General features: G+C 45.3%; 1 protein-coding gene across 3 annotated transcripts in view; it reads right to left on the bottom strand.

The window, feature by feature from the left end:
* The window catches only part of LOC116986692 (forkhead box protein P2-like), a 333,583-nt gene that overhangs the window by 249,748 nt on the left and 62,875 nt on the right, over window positions 1-20,960 (bottom strand). For all 3 annotated transcript variants that reach the window (XM_033042263.1, XM_033042262.1, XM_033042264.1), the window contains one exon: window positions 7,575-7,758. In XM_033042263.1, coding sequence (XP_032898154.1) covers window positions 7,575-7,748 — 174 coding nt within the window. In that variant the 5' untranslated portion in view covers window positions 7,749-7,758. The remainder of the gene's footprint in view (window positions 1-7,574; window positions 7,759-20,960) is intronic.

Genomic DNA, 20,960 nt, shown 5'->3' with positions numbered 1-20,960 from the left:
TGGGTCAGGTTTATTCCCTGAGTTGGGCGTGTAGCTGAATAAATAGCCGGTTTGCACCAAGTTCATGTTATACCACTCCCTGCACAGTGGCAACTTACAGAGGGCCGATTTAAGCCACAAACCAGCACATCCTGGGATGTGGGAGGAAGCCAGAGCACTCGGAGGAAACCCCTTGCGGTCGCAGTGAGAACGTGCAAACTCCACTCATTCAGCACCCCAGATCAGGCTTGTACCAGGGTCTTTGGTGCTGTGAGGGAACAGCTCCACCAACTGCGCCACTGTGCCGCCCACGAACAGTGAAAGGTATCACTGAGCATGTTATTCATTCTGATGAATGCAAGTGCTTATTGTATTGTATTGTATTGTATTCAATTTACTGCCATTATCTCATAAGAGACAACAAAATGGATTTTCCTTACAGCCACGTAGCATAAAAATAAATAATAAATAAATAAAACATTTTTTTTTTAAAGCACAAACTCAGAAGTCCACGACACAACATAACCCACAGTGGCACCAAAGTTGATGAAGGAACCAAATTCCAGCCGGCCTCCCCGCCGATCTTCCCAGATGTTCACCCGTGGTCGGGGGCCTCCCGAGCACCCGCAGTCGCCTCCACGGGCGGCCCGATGCTCAGGCCCTCACGCCGGGATGATGGAACACCGACGCCAAACCCCGACGGGGTTATTTTCCCCGATAAGAAATTATTTTCTTTTCTCGTACTTGGCTAATGCCTACCTACACAACATAAGATTGTGCAGTGGGAGTTTGGTAGCCCCTTTAAGAAAGCCTCAGTAACGTGGTGTCTGGAAAGTGAGGGCACATACTACGGATTCCAACTGGGACTGTGTATTTCTGGAACTCCTGCTCCAGTGAATTACCTACAAACAAAGGCACATTCACGGAATATTTTTTCCCCTGAAAGATGGGAGTGGGGCTGTTTATGTGAAATAGTCAGGGTCAGTAGCTCTGCTCTGAACAAGCATGCCAGCAGATCACAGTCTCCAACCAGCCTCGTTCCTTTGCCCTATTGCTTGAGAACTATCAGAGGGACAGAGAAAGCTGTCAGACTGTCTGCTGGCGGAGGTGCAGAGGAAATTTCCCCGAGCAGACTAGGGCCGAGGGATAATTGCACAGAGATTCTTTGGCAAGTCTCAGTACTTGCGCTGGGAAGGATGGAGATAGAGAAACACACAGCACCGCACGAGATAATGATCCGTCTTTTTAAAGGAAAACCTTCCTTTGATTAACTAAGAGGTCCATAGTGGGTGCCGGATCAAAGATTGCAGTACTGATGCTATATGACTTTCCTGCCCACACTCGGTTGAAGTAACGGAGGAGAATAACACTCTGGCATCAATACTGAGCAACAGTGCTGCACAGAAAATGATCAAAACCCCTTCTGAGAACCAGGGACAGCATCAATCCAGCAACCCGCTTCAGGGGTGTCATCAACGTTTGATTAGTGCAAGTGGCATGAATAGGACACTCATCAAATAGTCAGTTTCATTATCTCCCGCCGGCTCTCAGCCTCTGCCTTACGACTGACTTGAGGGTGAAACCTGGCGTTTGGCAGGCTGCGGAGGACAGATGCAGCGGTTGGACTCTCGTCTACTGAGTTTGTGTACAGGACAGCGTTTGTCGAGATAGTGCAGCGTTCGTTCCCTTGGTCACATAGTCCTGTGTCATTCGGACGAGGGGAAGCGTGGCTGAACCAAGCTGGCCAGATAGGGAGAGCGGCCCCCAACTAACTCATGCACTCCATGTGATGGCAGCTGTGAACTTACTCAAGCCCAAAGGGCAAAGGAGAGATTGAGAAGCCATGGTTTAACAGGTATTAAGAGTATCGGAGTTTCTGAATTACAGCCACATCATAGCGTGCTGGTTTGCTTCATTAGAAGCTTGCTATTGCTTGATCATCATATCCAAGGGTGCTCACATCAACAGCCTATTTTCCTAGTCAGGGCCCATGTAGATTTTACACTTCATTTCTGTAATGAGTGCAATGTCTCTGCTTCCTCAGAAGATTGAGGCAATTTGGTACATCACTGAATACTCTATTGAACCTCTACAAGTGCATGGTGGAGAGCATACTGACTGGTTATATCATGGCCTGGTTCTGTAACTCAAATGCCCAGGAATGAAGGAGACAACAGAGTCCATCACTGGTACTGACCTCCCCGCTATCAAAGGGAACTACTGTAGGAAGAGTCTGAAGAAGGGTCTTGACCCGAAACATCATCCATTCCTTCTCTCCAGAGATGCTCCTGTCCAGCTGAGTTACTCCAGCTTTTTGTGTCTATCTACTGTAGGAGGCTGCTTCCTGATTAGTACGGGTGCCAAGGGTTATGGGGAGAAGGGTTAGGAGAAAGAGATAGATCAGCCACGATTGAATGGTGTAGACTTGATGGGCCGAATGGCCTAATTCTGCTCCTATCACTTTTGACCATAAAGGGCCATCTGCTTCATCAAATATCCACCCCCCACTGGCCACTGCTACAGCATTTGTGCTTCACTATAAGATGTTTTGGAATCTACAGGAGCCTGAGAACCATGGCCACCAGACTCAAGAACAGCTTCTTCCCCAGCAACCTTCAGCTCGTTAACTGAAGTCCCAACCCGAAACGTGGCCTATCCATGCCCTCCAGAGATGCTGCCTGATCTGCTGAGTTACTCAAGCACTTTGTGTTTTACTAACCATAACCCTACCTCAGCAACTATTACTCTGGTCCTTGGTTACATTACAGACTGTTTTTTGCACTACTATGGTCTGGTTACCTAGTATTACTGATTATTAATGTATTGTATTACTGATTATTGGATATTTATCTGTGTGTTGTTGCATCAATGGGCAAGTAAGAATGTCATTGTTCTGTTGCCAGCACATATGACAATTTAACACTTTTGACCCTTGCCTTGATTCCTGACACTTGGTACATCCAATCTCCAAAGCTAATAATCAGAGAGAATATTTATCCATCTTCACTGCAGGTAAATAGATTCCACAAGAGAAGACACAGTGCTGAAGTGACTAAATAGGTCAGGCAGCATCTCTGGAGAACATGGGCCTACCTCCCATGTGTCTTTGTTTGTAAACCAGCATCTGCAGTTCCTTGTTTCCACTTTGTGCTGGATTCCACAGGTGGCTTGTGCTCGCTGGGAGCCCAGCACAGCAGCTGTGTTTTATAGGGCAGGAGATTTAACTCTGTAGACCAGCGACACTGCAGTTGCTCTGTGTGTGTTTGTCAGGGCAGCACAAAGGGGATCCTAACAGTGTCAGACTCATTCAGTGTCCAGAATGCAGGTGGGTCATTGCAGTACATCCCGGTGTCTGTGCCTGACTTGGGAGTGTTTGATGGGACAAGATGGGAGCCGAGGGTCCATAGACCTCGCCAAGCTGACCGTTCACAGGTCAGGGCATCAGTGAGTCTGTACATTCCTCCTCCCAGGCTCCCCCTCATCCACGGCCACACTGATGCCCAAGTGTCCCTGGAGAAGAGGCAACACCATGTCCACTGGGCCACGAGAGGGCCTCTGGGATGGGGTGTAGCGCAAGGCAGGAGTGCATTCTGGACGGCAAATATAACTCTACAATTTAAAAAGATAAACAAAATAAAAAACATTATTTTGGCTAATAAAAAATAGCATGGGGATGGGTGTGTGAGTTTGTGCCACCACTTGTCCTGGAAGAGTTTGATGTGAGGAGCAAGCTGTATTTTACAGCTGCTCAAACCAGGAGAGGGGAAAGATTTAATAGGGACCTGATGGCCACGTTTTCACACAGAGGGTGGTGGGTGTACAGGACGAGCTGCCAGTGGAGGTAGTTAAGGCAGATACAATAACAGCATTTAAAAGACATTTGGCAAGTACATGGATAGGAAAGGTTTAGAGGAATTTGGGCCAAAGGCGGGCAGGTGGGACAAACTCAGATGGGGCATGTTGGTCGTCGTGGGCAAGGGTCTGTTTCCGTGCTGTGTGGCTCTGTGACTCTAGCTGCTCCGACTTTTATCTGATCCATAAGGGAAAGAATGGGAGAGATTTCCATTTTGAAAAGTTAATTTATTTATCTTAATGAAAACTAAATAATCACCACAATGATTTTACAAGCAGCAGGCACATGAAGCGATGCCTCATTTACTGCTTTAGGTTAGAACAGAGAAAGTGCCTGTAAATCTGCATCAGCCATGACCACAGTCTAACTGTGGCTTGGGCGATCACATCATAAGATGTGTCTGAAGGAACTGCAGATGCTGGTTTAAAACGAAGAGAGACACAAAGAGCTGGAGAAACTCAGACGGGACAGGCAGCATCTCTGGAGAAAAGGAATGGGTGACGTTTCGAGTCGAGATTCTGAAGAAGGGTCTGGACCGGAAACGTCACCCGTTCCTTCTCTCCAGAGATGCTGTCGTCCCGCTGAGTTACTCCAGATTTGTGTGTCTATCTTCACATCATTAGATGGTCATTTGACTATGGTGAACCAATGCAAGAAAGTATCGTTGCAATCCACAATTACACCGTCACATTCAGGCAGGATAAAGGGGGAGAAATCAGAAATTGTCATCAGTCTTCGCAGTAATGAAGCCGCCAGCTGGTTCAATAATGGTGATAGATCCTCCACTGTTGCGATTTGCACGCCTATCCATTTAGGTTTCAATTTCCGCAGACTGGGGGAATAAAAGAGGCCAAACAAAAGTAAAATATCCAGTAAATACTTGGCCAACAAGTCGGCCTTCAGTCAAGGTGACTTTTCAATGTGTTGGCCTCAACTCTCAGAGGTCCTGGAGGTTAAATGGAAAATGATAATAGGCCTTTCAGTTCTGTTATACAAATAGTTCAACTCAGGTAATCATTTGCTAACCTTCATCCCCACGGTGTTTCCCAGAGGGTGATGCCACAGGATTAAATGCTACTCCGACAACAATAACAGCCTGCATTTACAAAGCAACTTCCTCATAGAATAAGCTCTCAAGGACCGCCGCCTGTCACTATCACTCACTTCGAGGAACAAGAAATAGAGAGAAAAATATGATAATCAGTTCTTTAAATTTAGCTTCAAAGTTCAACATAAAGTGGAAAATTATACAGGAAATCTGTGGTTCAATTTCCCACCTGGCACGCGGGGAAAAAAATCACTATGTAAAGAAAATGATGCATTTATAGATGTGCTCCTGTAGAGAAAATTAAATTGCTGCCCCTTCTGCCGTCTCAGGGGTTGAAAGTATAACCTGCCACTGGTTGGGGTAATGACACGGCAGTTGTTCCCCAGGTCCCACCTGATCCTTGTCCATTGGCCATCAGTAATACTCAGATTATCTGATCATTATGTTTAGTTGACTTCAGTTTATAGATGCAGCACGGAGACAGATCCATCACCCCACGGATTTCAAGCTGGCCATCGATCACCCATGTGCTATCCCACTTTCTCATCCACTCGCTCTACACTCGGGGCAATTTGCAGTGGGCCAATTAACCTAGAAATACGCATGTCTTTAGGATGTAGCGGGAAACCAGGAGGAAACCCGCGCGGTCAGTGGGAGAACGTGCAAACAGTCAGCACCTGAGGTCAGGATCGAACCCATGTCTCTGGTCCTGTGAGGCAACAGCACTACCCACTGTGCCACTGTGCTGCCGACTATCTTATTGCACCTGTGGGATCTTGCTTTGTGGAAATTAGCCACAGTACTTCCTACAAGACACTGATCACACTTCAGAAAGCATTTAAGAGGAGTCGGCTGAGTCGGATATTGGATTTGGAATATTCAATCCAATTTAGAAGACATTTAGAATGGTACATGGATAGGAAATGTTTAGAGGCCAAACATGGGGGACAACTTAGTTGGGGCATATTGGTCGGCATGGACAAGTTTAGCATAAGGGCTTGTTTCTGAACTGCGTGACTATGACTCTAATTAGTCAGAAAGTACTGTGGACCATTCTGGGGTCATGGAAGCTGCTGATGAACAAGCAATGTTTTGCCTATACTCTTGCTGTTCCCCAGGACCAAACTTGTCAACTCAATGAACCAAATGCATCAACCTAATGAAATTACAGATCCAGTGTGTTGGTTTGCAAATTGGTCTTCTTCTGAAGACACAACGTGATGGACCTCAGAGTTGAGGAAGAGTCCTCATGTTCAGAAAATGAGATTAGGTAGCTGCACTATCACTGGCTATGGGAAAGTGTCTTCTGCTACAGTTTACACAGATGTCTCTATCTGTCTATCAGAGACTATGACAAGGTCTGATCTAATATGTATCTGCTGGTTCAGGCACGTTGGAACAGATCGGAACATTCATCTGAACATCACAAGATGCGATGCTGGCTTCAGTTCAAGGTAAATAGGAGGAAATGTAGGAGTCTAGAGTTTGTGTTTGAATGAAATATAAATGTTAACAAATTTCACTGATCTTAATCTTGGGTATTAACCAATCACACCTACAGGAAGGAAGATTCTACGAGCTGGAAAGGCAAAATTAGGGATGACTGAACATTTTCAAAGTTAAATTATGCAGAATAAAAAGAAATGTCAGCATCCGTCACACACACACGATCATTTACGTCCCCATTGAAATACAACATCAGTTCTGTTCGTGCTCTTTCTAATCCTCAAAAGTAAGAGAGAGGACCAGGATTTTGCCACGTGGACTATCAGACTTAGGCCAACATTCAATACCATCAATGAACCTTTACACCCACTGCTCTTCCCAACTCCAGATCAACTACTTAGACTGTATTAATGCCCAATGATATGTTGTTATCAGCATTCCCAACAACTCAGCATCCATGGCCCTCTCAGGCTGAGAAATTCAAACATATCCAGGCCATCTAATTCATGCATTTTCCCTCATTCCTGTCCAAAATGTCTTGTACCAAGACTAAGATTCCCTGACGTTCCTCCAGCCAGGGAGCATCATCTGCCCTGATACGCGTCGCATCATTCCACGCCCGCCATCAACAGCTCTCCTACTCCAACCTCCTTTCAGGACAGGTCCCCTCCGCACGAACAACACTGACGGCAAAATAGCTCTGGTCTTCAGGGATCCAAATAACGAAGCACTCATTCCTCCCAAAATTCGCCATGAGGCTTTGTTTGAACTTTCTCCCTGTTCTTGGCAACTTGAGTGTTTGGCAAATCTTGCCCCTTTGGCCCTAGGCTTGTGGGACCAAGCCTAGAGGTCAAGCTACACAGACGAAGTCCACATCTCCACCCCTGTCCACCGACCGTATTCCTGACAGGTTTAGAGTCTAAACCCCCAGAGGACAAAACGCCATGAATTCCTCCTTCCTTTCATCCTTGGCAGGAAGAAGGAAGCGGGAGGAGGGATAAACGTTGCAAAAGAGGTTCGGATTTCAGTTTCATTATCTTTAATCCCATTCCCATCAATCCTGCCAAGCGGTCACTGTGTGAGATCCCAGCGAAGGGCCATGACCACAGACTTGCCGACCCTTCACCCAGCGTGAGATCCAATCTGTCATCTTGCACATTTGCAGGTGTCAGGAGCGCAGGTCTCCTCAGTCTGGGCTCATCAGTGTTTTTATTACATACAGATGAATGCAGGAACAACGTAACCTACCTGAACTTGTTGCTGCTGCAGATGCAACAGGTCCACGGGACTCACTTCACCGTTTGCGTCCCCGTTCGAGCTGCCCTCTCGTCCCCCTCCATCAGACTGGCTGCTTAAACTACTAACTCCATTCTGATTGGCAGAAGTGCTGCGTATTGCCTCTGATGCAGACTCCACCATCATGGCTTAACACCTAAAAGGGAATAACAGTGGAAAATAATTGATCGATGATCCCCTCTCTTTTTATTTAACCAAAAATAGATTTATTCAAGTATTTACAATACTATTTACAATACTTAATAAATCTAAACAAAACCCACCAGCATAGTACAAATCAAAAATTCTTAAAGCACTATTTCCCCATCCTTATTAAGGATATATTCCACCCCCCACCCGCAGTGCCCAGGTTGCCGTGCGTAGTCCCTTTCTAGTACCACCCGGGTGCAGACGTAACCCCGTAAAAGAGGCAGGCTCGGGCAGAGACTCGGGCAGAGACTGGCACCGTAACTCATAGATGGCCAGCTTGGCCAGACCCGGGAGCAACTCAACCAGGACATCTTCAGCCCTACCCACTCCCCTGCCCACAGGGTGTCCAAAGATGAGGGCGGTGGGTGTGAAGTGCAGCCAGAAGGCAAGGAGCAACCTCTTTAGATATTGGAACAAGAGCTGCAACCTCACACACTCCATATACACATGGAACATAGACTCATCCAGCCCGCAAAAGTGGCAGGCGGCTGGCGATTCTGTGAACCACGAGAGAAACAGGTTGCACGGGACACCTCAGTGTCGGACCCTCCACCCCAACCATCCCCTCTCCCTGGGCACGGTATACTCAGCATGCATGCACGTGGAACGCTTCCAGACTCTCATGTTTCAGAATCACCAGCAAAATGTCTCAGCCCGTCGGTACCAAGTCTTTGATAAACCTGCCCATTTGATATCAGTCCTCTGCTCTGTCCCCATTATCGTTGAGTATTTGTCCAGCTGTCTTTTGAAAGTTAGACACAAAGTCCTGGAGTGACTCAATGGGTCAGGCAGCATCTCTGGAGAAAAAGAATGGGTGGTGTTTTGGGCCAGGACGTGTCTGAAGAAGGGTCTCAATCCAAATCGTCACCCACCCCTTTTCTCCAGAGATGCTGCCAGACTCGCTGAGTTACTCCAGCACTTTGTGTCTATCTTCGGTGTATACCAGCATCTGTCGTTCTTTGCTTCGACGTTTTGTCCTTTGAAAGTTACTGTTTCCAACAGGTACCAACAACCCACGGTGTAAAATAAATTCAGTTCATTTTCTTCTCGTTTCCAATAACATGAACCCGGGTTCTCCAGTCTCCAGTCCTGCCAGAGGCAGCGGTTATTCTTCATCACAACCAATGATGAATCCTTACTTTAAATCATCCATGAACATTCTATGCTTCAAGGAGATAAACTCTGGGTTCTCCATCTTGATAGTTGGCACCATTGCATCATCTTCCATGCTTTACAAGGCTCGTATTTCACAGAGTTTAATTTAGCTTAGTTTAGTGATACAGCATGCAAACAGAACCTTCGGCCCACCGGGTCCATGCCGAACAGCGATCACACTGTACACAAGCACTATCCTACACACTGGGGACAATTTAAGGGCCTGTCCCACGAGCATGCGACTCCATGCGGCAAGCGCGACCTAAGCGATTCCATGCGGCAAGCGCGACCTAACCAGAAGCGGGGGCCGCGCGGGGGTCAAGTGAGTGACATGAAGTGCGAGCGAAATCCGTGGGAAGTTCGCGCGTGACGTACGGCGTTGAGGCGGCTGCGGGCCGGCAGGCCGTTACCGCGCGGAATTTTTGAACACGGTCAATTTTTCGGAGCCCAGAGCTATGTCAGGACCAGCTCTGCACAACTCCATACGGCTCCGGCGTTCGAAGTGGGACCGGCCTCGCAAGACCGTACTGCTCAAGCGACCATGTTAGGTAGCGCTTGCCGCATGGAGTCGCATGCTCGTGGGACAGGCCCTTAACTGAAGCCAATTATCTTACAGATCTGTATGTCTTTGGAATGTGGGAGGAAACCGGAGCACCTGGAGAAAACCCACACGGTCACAGGGAGAACGTGCAAACTCCATACAGACAGGACCCATAGTCAGGATCGAGCCTGGTTCTTTGGCACTGTGAGACAGTAACTCTACCGCTGCGTACTGTACCGCCCATACTGTGAGTCACACTGAGTGGTGGTCCTGGTCTCAGTTGTGTCGGTGTGTTAAGACCAGTTGTGCCGGTGTGTTAAGACATTGCTGTGTTTTTGATCAAGTGCGAAATGAAGGGTCCTGACCTGAAACATCACCTATCTATTCTTTCCACAGATGCAGCCTCTCCCGCTGAGTTACTCCAGCACTTGTGCCAAATCAGGTTACTGGAATAAGTCATGATATTGATCACAATCCAGTGTGAAACAGTATTGGGCTAATTTACAACCAGAGGTGAGGAGTACAGTTGTGCATCTGCCCATGTAACCTGGGTACTCTCAACGCATCATCCTCTGCAGAACAGGCAGAGAGGGTCGGTCCTAAAGGCACATGACAACCAAACAGCCTAATACACATCTGCCGGCCGTGGAGTAGAGAGGGTGGAGGGGGAATGTGCGCCATTGGCAGGTCCGCTGTGCCAGGAGGCCAGGGCATCTGCCAGAGCATCTGCCAGGGGCACTGGGAGATGGTGGCATGTGGCAGATGCCAACTGCAGCTCTGTAGTAGGTCCCTGTCCTTGCACTGAGCCCAGAGCTGCTGCCCAGTGTTGGTGCAAGGAGAATAACCTGCAGGCACAGGGAACTGCAGAATGTGGAATCGTGAGAAAAACACAAAGTGCTGGAGGAACTCAATGGGCGAGCAGAATGTGTGAAAGGTATAAAGAAAGATCCCAACCTGAAACATCGCCTATTTATTCCTTCCACAGATGCTGCCTTACCTGCTGAGTTACTCCAGCACTTTGTATGATATTTATTCGTTTTCCTTTAGGCTTGGTGCAAACTTTTATCCCATTTTCAATCTATATTTTATAGTTCAATCAGTGGAAGAAAGCTGGAGTAACTCAATGGGTCAGCCAACATCTCTGGAGAAATGGAACAGGTGATGTTTCGGGTCAAGACCCTTCTTTAGACAGAGAGTCAGGGGATATGTTACATTATTGATTAAATGCATGACAGAGGGAATTCCCGTTTCTAAGATGATATTAGGGAGTTAAGTCCAGCACAATCAAACACAAAGCCCATTCAGACTCCGTCCAGGTTCAGAGGACAGCAGGGAACGGAGCCAAAAGGAGTCAAAAGGAAGAACAGATTCTCTTGTCCACTGGCTCCCCATTTCTCCTTGCCGCCCTGCGGTTTGCAGCTTAAACTTGTTATCAAGCAGCTATCTGGTAATTTATGGCTGTGTGATGCAGCTCTGTGGCATGCCAGCAATGTTCACTCCCATCAGTTGCAACGTGTTGCCAGTCATAAATCCAAGGGACTTCTCAACTTTTGAACTCTTCAGCCTGGCTGGGTTGACAGGGTAATTACAGATGTGGATGTCCCTGGAATGGTTTGTGGGAAGTTCAAACACTTCAATAACTTTACATTAGTCCAGTTGCTTCATCTGATCCTCACTTCATTAAAAACACACTGATTTCTCATTCGGAAAAACAAAATGCATCTGTCTTTCCTAGCTGTTTGAAAGCATGTGCAGTTGTTGTACAACATCTAGTGCTGATATACACTTGATGCTGGGTTGGGATGTTTGGCCTGTTTCCAATATAGAACTCTGATGCGCAAAACCTGTAAATCCTTCAAAGAACTCTTGTAATCTTATCCTTCGAAACCGAGCACGATATCAACAAACAATCCTGCCATGACTCTCTGTTTCTCATTTGGATAATTTACTGGCTGTATATTGACTGCTTAACCATCAAATTGTCTGGTCATTTATCTCACTGTTTATGGAAACTTATTATGCATTAATTCCCTGACATATTTGTTACATTATGACTGTAGTGACTAAATTTGAAAAGCAATCATTGGCATCAAAGCGATTCGGAGTGTCCTCAGGATTGAGAATCATTACATAAATATGAGTTATATACATGTATGTATTGCACAAGAACTGGAAATTGGATCCCCTAAACCTAAAGTATATTGGAGCACTAATTATTGTCTATTGACTTTGAATGATACAATCCCTGGCATGATATGAAATATTGTTCTTCAGTTTCAGTTCAGAAACTGCCAGAGTTTCCAAATGGAACAGCTGATTCCCAGGTTAGTGTTATGATATTAACCAGCTTCACCGGGTGGGGAACTGTGAATGGATGTGGCTGATTTAGAGTCAAATTAAGCTCACATTCAGTGTCGTAATGACCTGTGTGAGTGAGCATGGCTGCTAACTCTGGGCTGGAGTCATTCCTGGAGGTTTCACGCCCTGACCTTCTCCCCCAACTGCCCTTACATCACACTCCTTGCCATCACTCACACAACATGAACTCATACATAGAGACCCCGGTCATTTGGCCCACTGTGCCTTTCCTGGCTCTGGGAATGAGCAGATCAACTCATCTCATTCCCTGCTCTTTTCTCATAGTCCTTTAAATCTTTTCCCTTCCAATGTCCTCTGAGGGAGGGCTATATGTATGTATTTATGTATGTACTTAATCTATGAACCAATGTTGTATAACGTTCGTACCTCCACCAATGTAAAGCACTTTGGTCAACGAGAGTTGTTTTTTAAATGTGCTATAGAAATAAAAGTGACTTGACTTGACTTGAGAGGGCGGTGGAGGCAGGTTCTCTGGATGCTTTCAAGAGAGAGCTAGATAGGGCTCTTAAAAATAGCGGAGCCAGGGGATATGGGGAGAAGGCAGGAACGGGGTACTGATTGGGGATGATCAGCCATGATCACATTGAATGGAGGTGCTGGCTCGAAGGGCCGGATGGCCGACTCCTGCACCTATTGTCTATTGTCTATTGTCTGTCCAATTCCTCCTTAAAAGTCACAATAGAAGATACCTCCATGCCTTATAAGTGCATTCAGTTAACAAACATTCATCCTATACATAAGAAGCATCTCTTGTTCTACCATTGATTGGAATACTTCTGGAAATATCTTCTTATTTGGCGATACTTTCCTGCACAGAGTTCACGGACCCCTGTGTAATATACATTATTAAGCAGAGCAATGCAGACACCACTCCATGTTCGATGCATTATGTTTGCTGGGCAACACAGTCTGCAAGGTAACACGGTTGTTGTATAAACTCTGTGTAGTCAATAACTTTTCACATTGCGGAGACTAACTTGTTGAGAGAATCAATAACCACCACACCATTCAAACTCCTCCTTCGCACTTCTCTGTAATCTTTCCAACTTCAGTCTTCTTATACAGGTAGAGAAACCAGCATTACGGAATGGGAGCAGTGGAAACAGGTCATAAGGTCATTAGTGAGAGCAGCAGGATGAGGCCATTCGGCCCATCAAGTCTACACTACAATTCAATCATGGGTGTTCTATCTCTTCCTCATAACCCCATTCTCCTGCCTTCTCCCCATAACCCTTGACACCCGTACACACCATACTGTAATTATTGTAACATTTTAAATGCATGTTTTGGAATCTCAATGATAGAAAGCATTGACCTGATGTTATACTTTGAAATCTTTGTGGTGAACACATTAATAAAGATATTACAATCACTGACAGATCAATTTTACATCAACGTTTTAACATTCCGGCTATGAAAATATAAAAGCAGAAACAAGGATACAAGAATAAATTGGTCAGAGGCGAGATATCGAGCGAGAGAGTAAGAAAGTATGAAAGGATAAATGAGGCAGAACAAGGGAGATGAAAGGAGAGGAAAGGAGAAGACACAGAGCAGAGGGAAGGAGAGAGATGTCAAGAGAACACAGCAGAAGCAAGAGAGTGGCAGAGGGAAAAGGAGAGAGAGCTGGAAAGCCGAGAGACCGAGAGGGAACTCATTCCCTCTCTCCAGAGATGCTGCCTGTCCCACTGAGTTACTCCTGCATTTTCTGTCTATCTTCGATTTAAACCAGCATCTGCAGTTCTTTCCTACACTGGGAAGTTGGTAGCAGAGAGAGAGTTTAATTCGACCGCACTGTTCCGTTTTCAGAGTCAAGCAACTAAAACATCATTTATTTTCTTGAACAACACTTCTAGGTCCCTTTTCATTGTCCCAGGGCTTTGTCAGGGCACTTCAGGTGAGAGCCACTTTGCACCCTTCCTCACTGGTTGGTTGCTTGCATCACGGCCTGGTTTGGCAAAGCGAACACTCAGGTATGAAGCAGATTACATAAAGCGGTGAACACTGCCCGCTCCATCACCGGTACTGACCTCCCCACCTTCGAAGAGATCTACAGGAGTCGCTGTCTCAAAAAGACAGCCAGCATCAACAAGGACCCACACCACCCTGGCCACGCTCTCATTTCACCCCCAGCCATTGGGAAGAAGGTACAGGAGCCTGAAAACAGTAATGTCCAGGTTCAGGAACAGCTTCTTCCCTACAGCCGTCAGGCTAGTGAACACGACAAACTCCGGCGGAACTCTGGCATGTCAGCTGCCTGGGTTGCACAAGGGACTTCAGGCCTTGTTTTGTTTTTTGCTCCGTATTGGGGTTTTTTTAATTTATTGCATTTCTTTTTTAGATTATTGTGCTATCTATTGAGTATTCTGTTTACAAATCTGCTGTGCTCTTGAATGTGGGAGAAAGTTCAAAGGACAGCCTGAGCTAACGCTGCTCACAGTCCTTGTATTTTTGGATAGGGCATCAAAGACACAAAGTGTGAGCAAGCATTGATAGACAAAGGGATACCCTACCAGCTGGAACAACTGGAAGCTGTACCCTCACTAACCCAGGTGCCGCAAGATGGGATTGACACAATACCACCTCTTGGTAATAGCACCCTAATCCTGGATCATTGGGGAAAACACACTCTTCAACACACCTGAGCTGCACTTAAAAAGCCAATGCAACCCCTCTGGCCACGGCCCTTGCATGCAGCAGGAGGCATGCCATCCATTTGTCAGCCTGAGTGAAAGTCAATGTGAAATGCAGGAGTGGCAACTTGCTCCCTATCTCCAAGATCTGCTGTGACATCAATAAGATAGAAGAGCCTGAGAGAAGTTAGCGGGCACACATGGAGAAAAAAGGTTCAACTCTCAGTCCTACATTTAGAAAACACTTCAAAATTCTGAATTAAAAAGAAGAATCTTTAGTATCGAATAATTCATTAATATATTCTGGGACAATTCTTTCAAAGTAGGCTTGGTTCTGTTCCAAATGCACTAAAGGGTTTTCTGCATATTTTCAAATCCATTATCTTCAGCCGATTTCATTATACTATCATGCACACATCACTTTCAGTCTTGAAGTCTGACAGAAAACAAAAGGCAGCAATTGTACCCACTGGATCCTCTGCATAATGAATGATAATGCCAGTCATTAGGGTATTTCAGTTCCTAATAGTCATTTGATATTTTTCAAGATCTCTCACTGGTAACAAATCTTTCACCATGTGTACTGTGTGAGTGGCCAGTATCGGTTATAAAGACCAAGGTTTTCTTCAGGGTTCAATTCTCATCCAGGACTCTATTTTCTTAAAATAAAACCAAATAGAATACTGGGAGTGAAATAAAAAACTGTTGAAATATATATCTGTCTTTTAATTGTGGCAATTGTTTTCACTGTTCCATGCAGCCAGTTTTAGTAAAACACTGACAAAGTGAGAGATTGACAGTAAACTGAGTACAAAAGGCAGAAGATTAAGAAATAATAAGATTGTAGTATTTTGTGGCCTCACCCAAATATGTTTGAAACTGATTAGCTCCCGTTGCAATTCAACATTTCGTTAAAATTCATTACAACACTCAGATTTCTTCAAATAATTAATATTAAAAAAACACATATTGGGCAAAATGGTTTAATTAATTACTTTCATTAAAGATATGCATCTTAGTGAACTTGTGAGATAGTCTGGTGCAATTATTTAATAAAACTCCACACGAATTTCGTTTGCTGATCCAATCCATTGCAATTGAAGAATGCAGGTGAACAGAGGGATCTGGGAATAACTGTGCACAGTTCCCTGAAAGTGGAATCTCATGTAGATAGGGTGGTAAAGAAAGCTTTTGGTGTTCTGGCCTTTATAAATCAGAGCATTGAGTATAGAAGTTGGGATGTAATGTTAAAATTGTACAAGGCATTGGTGAGGCCAATTCTGGAGTATGGGGTACAATTTTGGTCGCCTCATTTTGGAAGGATGTCAACAAAATAGAGAGAGTACAGAGGAGATTTACTAGAATGTTGCCTGGGTTTCAGCAACTAAGTTACAGAGAAAGGTTGAACAAGTTAGGGCTTTATTCTTTGGAGCGCAGAAGGTTAAGGGGGGACTTGATAGAGGTCTTTAAAATGATGAGAGGGATAGACAGAGTTGACGTGGATAAGCTTTTCCCACTGAGAGTAGGGAAGATTCAAACAAGGGGACATGACTTGAGAATTAAGGGACAGAAGTTTAGGGGTAACATGAGGGGGAACTTCTTTACTCAGAGAGTGGTGGCTGTATGGAATGAGCTTCCAGGGAAGGTGGTGGAGGCAGGTTCGTTTTTATCATTTAAAAATAAATTGGATAGTTATATGGACGGGAAAGGAATGGAGGGTTATGGTCTGAGCGCAGGTATATGGGACTAGGGGAGAATACGTGTTCGGCACGGACTAGAAGGGTCGAGATGGCCTGTTTCCGTGCTGTAATTTATATATGGTTATATGGTTAATACATGTCGGAACACTGTTGTTGCAATTCTCAAATGCACATGCGCTGTCTGCTGGACACCCATGCAGCAGGGAGTTTCTCACCCAATTATGCAGCCTGATGCATTACAACATGCAGGAGAGCAAGCCCCCGGCTGTGCTGGCAACTCCCCCGAGGTCCCTGTTACAGGAGGTCTTTATCTGCCTCCCTTGCATGTCCCACTAGTCTATGGCCAACACCTGCCCCAGTGTGATGCACCAACCCACCGCAGAGCTGTTACAAACTCTCTGCATCCTGACGCTGACCACCTATCACACAACGATCGCAAATTACAACCATTCAATATTGTCAAGAATAAAGTAACTCTTGGCCTGTCCCGATTGTCGAACTACAGACCACCTGACTCAAGACTACATGCAGCTATTTTATTGAATTTCAATTCTACCAACTGAGATTTGGTATGTCAACAAATATTCTCTTGCCCTTCTACAGGTGTACAATAGAGAGCATACTGACTGGTTGCATCACGGCCTGGTTCAGCAACAAACACCCAGGAATGAAGATGGTTGCAAAAAGTGGTGATCATTGCCCAGTCCATCACAGGTAGACACCTCCCCACCATTGAGTGGATCTACGGGATTCATTGCCTCAAAAAGACAGCCAGCATCACCAGGGACCCACACCACCCTGACCACGCTCTCATTTCACTCCTGTCATCAGGAAAAAGATACTGTAAACTGTAACTGTAACATCCAGGTTCAGGAGCAGCTTCTTCCCAACAACCATCAGGCTATTAAAAACTACAACTCCAAATAGGCTTGGAGCTATATAGCCCTGGGGACATTAATTGTGACTTTGTGCTCCTATTGTCCATTTATTCATCTGTTTTTTAAAAAAATCTATACTGAACTTCTTTTGTTATTCATTGTAGGTTTTACACAGTAACATGTTTATATATCCATTCTGTTGCTTCAATTAAGATTTTAATTGTTCTGTTTTTGTGATATATGACAATAAAATACTTTTGACACTTGACTAACTAAAATGATTGGACATTATTTTGTAACCATATTGTGCGATGTGCCAATTTCATTGATGTTCCAATGTTTCATTTCCCTTGAAGTGTTCTTGATATGAAAATAAATATTTAAAGTATCCCAAATGGTGCCCGTGGACCAAGATTTCAAACGTCATTTGAAGAACCAGGGAAGGGATAGATTGTCACCATCTCCATAAGTGGAGCTAACTCGACCTTGAATCTGAAAATGGTGCTCCTGCCTTCCGTACTGAACTCTGCTATTCATTCGCCAATTGCTGGTGGGATTCAAGTGTGGTCCGTCTTTTAACACCTAAAGAGGCCACACAGTGGCCGAAGGATGACCTTTTATTGATAGCATGCAGTCAACATGGTCATTCATGCTACGCCACTTCACGGAAGTGTTATCCAAAATCAGGACTTGTAAAGTGATATCAGACAAGAGGATCACAACACTGGCTCAGATAGCATGGTTTTGTCTCCGATGAGATGGAGGTGACTACAGGGAAATGGAAGCGCTCTGGATGAAGGTGGATTCCAACGTTTGAAGAGCGGAATGCACACAGCTGGCTTTGATGAAGCGGTGGTATTTGGGGTTACCCCAGAGATTGGACTTGTCGGAGTGCGGTGATCGCAGAGGGAGGCAAAGCTGGAGTTTATAGAGAAATGGGACTGTGGAAAATGTGTACACAGAGGTGAGGACGTTTAGAGATGGGCTAGTACTGAGCAGAGAGATAAAGGATGAATGGAACTGAGTCTGAGGCAATGAGAGGTAGACATACAGTGCTGGGGTAACTCAGCGGGCCAGGCAGGCAGCGTCTCTGGAGGACGCGGACCGGTGAGGTTTGAGGTGGGAACCCTTGTTCAGGTCATGAGTGTGACAAGGGGCTGGGGGTGGGTGAGAATGAAGGGGCTTGCGCTGAATCAGAGAGCAAGACAGGAGAAAGGAAGAGAGAAACAGGGGCATAGAGTCACAGAGGGCAATGTAACAAAGACAGACAAGAACAGCCAGTCCGAGAAACGCACAATTACAGAGCGGGATAATAATGGAACCGCACACAGGACGTTCTCAAATAAACAAAATGACATAAAAAGCACAAAAGAAACGAGAAATAAATCAGAAGCCTGAGTCCGAAAACAGATAATACATTTGCCAAGAAATGTCCCTGTTGGCTCAGGGTTCCTATCAACAGAATAAGAGCAGCCAATTTGTAACCCTCCACCCCGCAGACTGTTTGATCATTCAGTCAGTAACTGGCTGTAAACAAAATACAAGGAGCTCAGGCCACGTTGTAAACAAGTGGTCACACTTTGTGAATGATGCTCACACTGAACAAGCTGTGTGTTTTGTGCTGTGTTCGGTTTAATTAAAGAGCGCGGATGATGTGGACTGTCTTATACACTGTTATTTTCTCTCTGTCTTATACACTGTTGTTGGGATTCCCGTCCAACGAGGCTGAAATCCAGTGGGATTCTGAGAACGGTGTAAACTATCTCCCCCACCAAACCAAGGCATCAAGATAAACCTCTTTATTATCAAATATGTGTGTTTTTGTTTCTCTCCGCGATGTTTACTTTCCAGGTAAGCTTTGACAAATAGTTTCAACGCACGGAGCAGAAGTTGATTGGGAGAAGATGTATTTGTAACTTTGTTTGTGTCGGGATGATTCCGGGGGTTCCGAGAGTTGAGGGGTTCGGCGGGTGGGGAGAAGAAAGTCATTCTTCTGCCCGTGAATCTGATGAGTATTTCCGCCGCTCTCAGAAGGCAGGCAGGCAGATAGGGATGCCTACAATTCCTGTACAAACGGCAAGATTAAATAGGTCATCTATAACACTGGGAGTTTCAGTGTACTGGGTACTAGGGTCTGAATAGGAAAAAATAATTAAAAATAATTCTCTACCTCCCTACGTTATATTAAAATTTCCCTCTCGCAACGCAAAAGGGCCTATTTTTATATCTGAAAACGCACCACAAAAGGGTGATGGAATTGCTGCCTGTAATGACAGTGGAAAAAGATGATAATTTGTATTAACTAGGGAGCAGCGAGTCAAGCTCATTTGCATCTTTTAGATTATATGCATTTCAGAAGTAATTTCTGGAGGGGCAATGAATGAGTAGTAATTCCCGCGTGAATTCACAATATAGAAAAAAACCCATCAAACACCACAGAGGGAAGGAGGGAGAGAGAGAGAGAGGGGGAATCGCAGCATAATAACACAGCCAGGTTGGCGAGAACTCATTCACCAAGAGCATATTTCAACCGTGCATTTAGGATCGAGCATGAAGGCTATAGAAAAGACTGTTCCTTCAGTACTTTAACATTCTCCCAGATAATTATCATATCATATTTCATTTCTCTGCTTACAATGCTAGTCAATCACCCTGCTCTCTTTGCAATTACTAAAGTAGGGAGCGAAAAGGTAAATCCCAGCGCATTCGGTCGCTTCTTAACACCAGCCACGTTTGGAGTTGCTGAACACTCTGACTGAAATTTGACAAACAAAATGTGTCTTCAACCCTAATTATGACATATTTATTTGCCCTTTCCTGCAGATAATATTGGGCCTCATCTTTCAATTAGTAATTACGAAAATTAATAGCAAACAAAAGCAATAACGAATACAGCTTCAGTAATGGTGACAACCCCGCTGCAAATATGACAAGGTCAAATTATATTTCTGTGTGTAATTCAATGAATGTCATTAGGATACAGCCAGCATCATCAGTATCCTTTGTTCACTATGAAACATATTTCTTTACTTTGCTGATGCACCTTATACATTTCTTGCCGGTAGCTCATTTTCTCCTGATGCCGCTGAGGGAAGGCTTCTGTGGCCAATCTGCCTTCTCTTCCAAATGGCCATTTAATGGCCGAGTGTAGGCCAGGACAGCCAGCTCTGTAACTCAAGAAGGAAGCAGGTATCTGTGTCCCATTCCTCACCCTCCCAGTACAATGACCAGCCGTTGTGTAAAATCTATAAAATCATGAGAGGAATAAGTCGGGTAGAGTCTCTTGCCCAGAGTAGGGGAATCGAGGACCATTGATTCAAGGAGAAAGGGAAAAGATTTAATAGGAATCTGAGGGGTAACTTTTTCACACAAAGGGTGGTGGATGTATCGAACAAGCTGCCAGAGGAGGTAGTTGAGACAGGGACTATCCCAACATTTAAGAAACAGTTAGACAGGTACATGATAGGACAAGTTTGGAGGGATGTGGACCAAACGCAGGCAGGTGGGACTAGTGTAGCTGGGACATGTTGGTCGGTGTGGGCAAGTTGGGCCAAAGGGCCTGTTTCCACACTGTTTCACTCTATGACTCTATTTGCCGAAGGGAAAACAAGCCAACATTGCTCAACAAGGATGTGAGGCAGGACAGGATGAGACTGGTGGTGTTTTGGACATTGGAGAACGGGCAGCTGGTGGAGGCAGATCTTCTACGAGTGTCACAACTGAAGGTCAGGGGTCTCCGGGGCATTCAGGGTAGAGGCAAGGATTGGCAATGTCGACCCATCCCCTCCCCTCCAAAGCCACACATGAGACTGTAGAAAGTCACAGATAGAGATCACTAAATCTCAAAGGTTATGGGGTGAAGG

Source organism: Amblyraja radiata, chromosome 24, assembly GCF_010909765.2.
Source record: "Amblyraja radiata isolate CabotCenter1 chromosome 24, sAmbRad1.1.pri, whole genome shotgun sequence".
Lineage (NCBI taxonomy): Eukaryota > Metazoa > Chordata > Chondrichthyes > Rajiformes > Rajidae > Amblyraja > Amblyraja radiata.
This window is presented reverse-complemented; position numbering and strand designations above follow the sequence as displayed.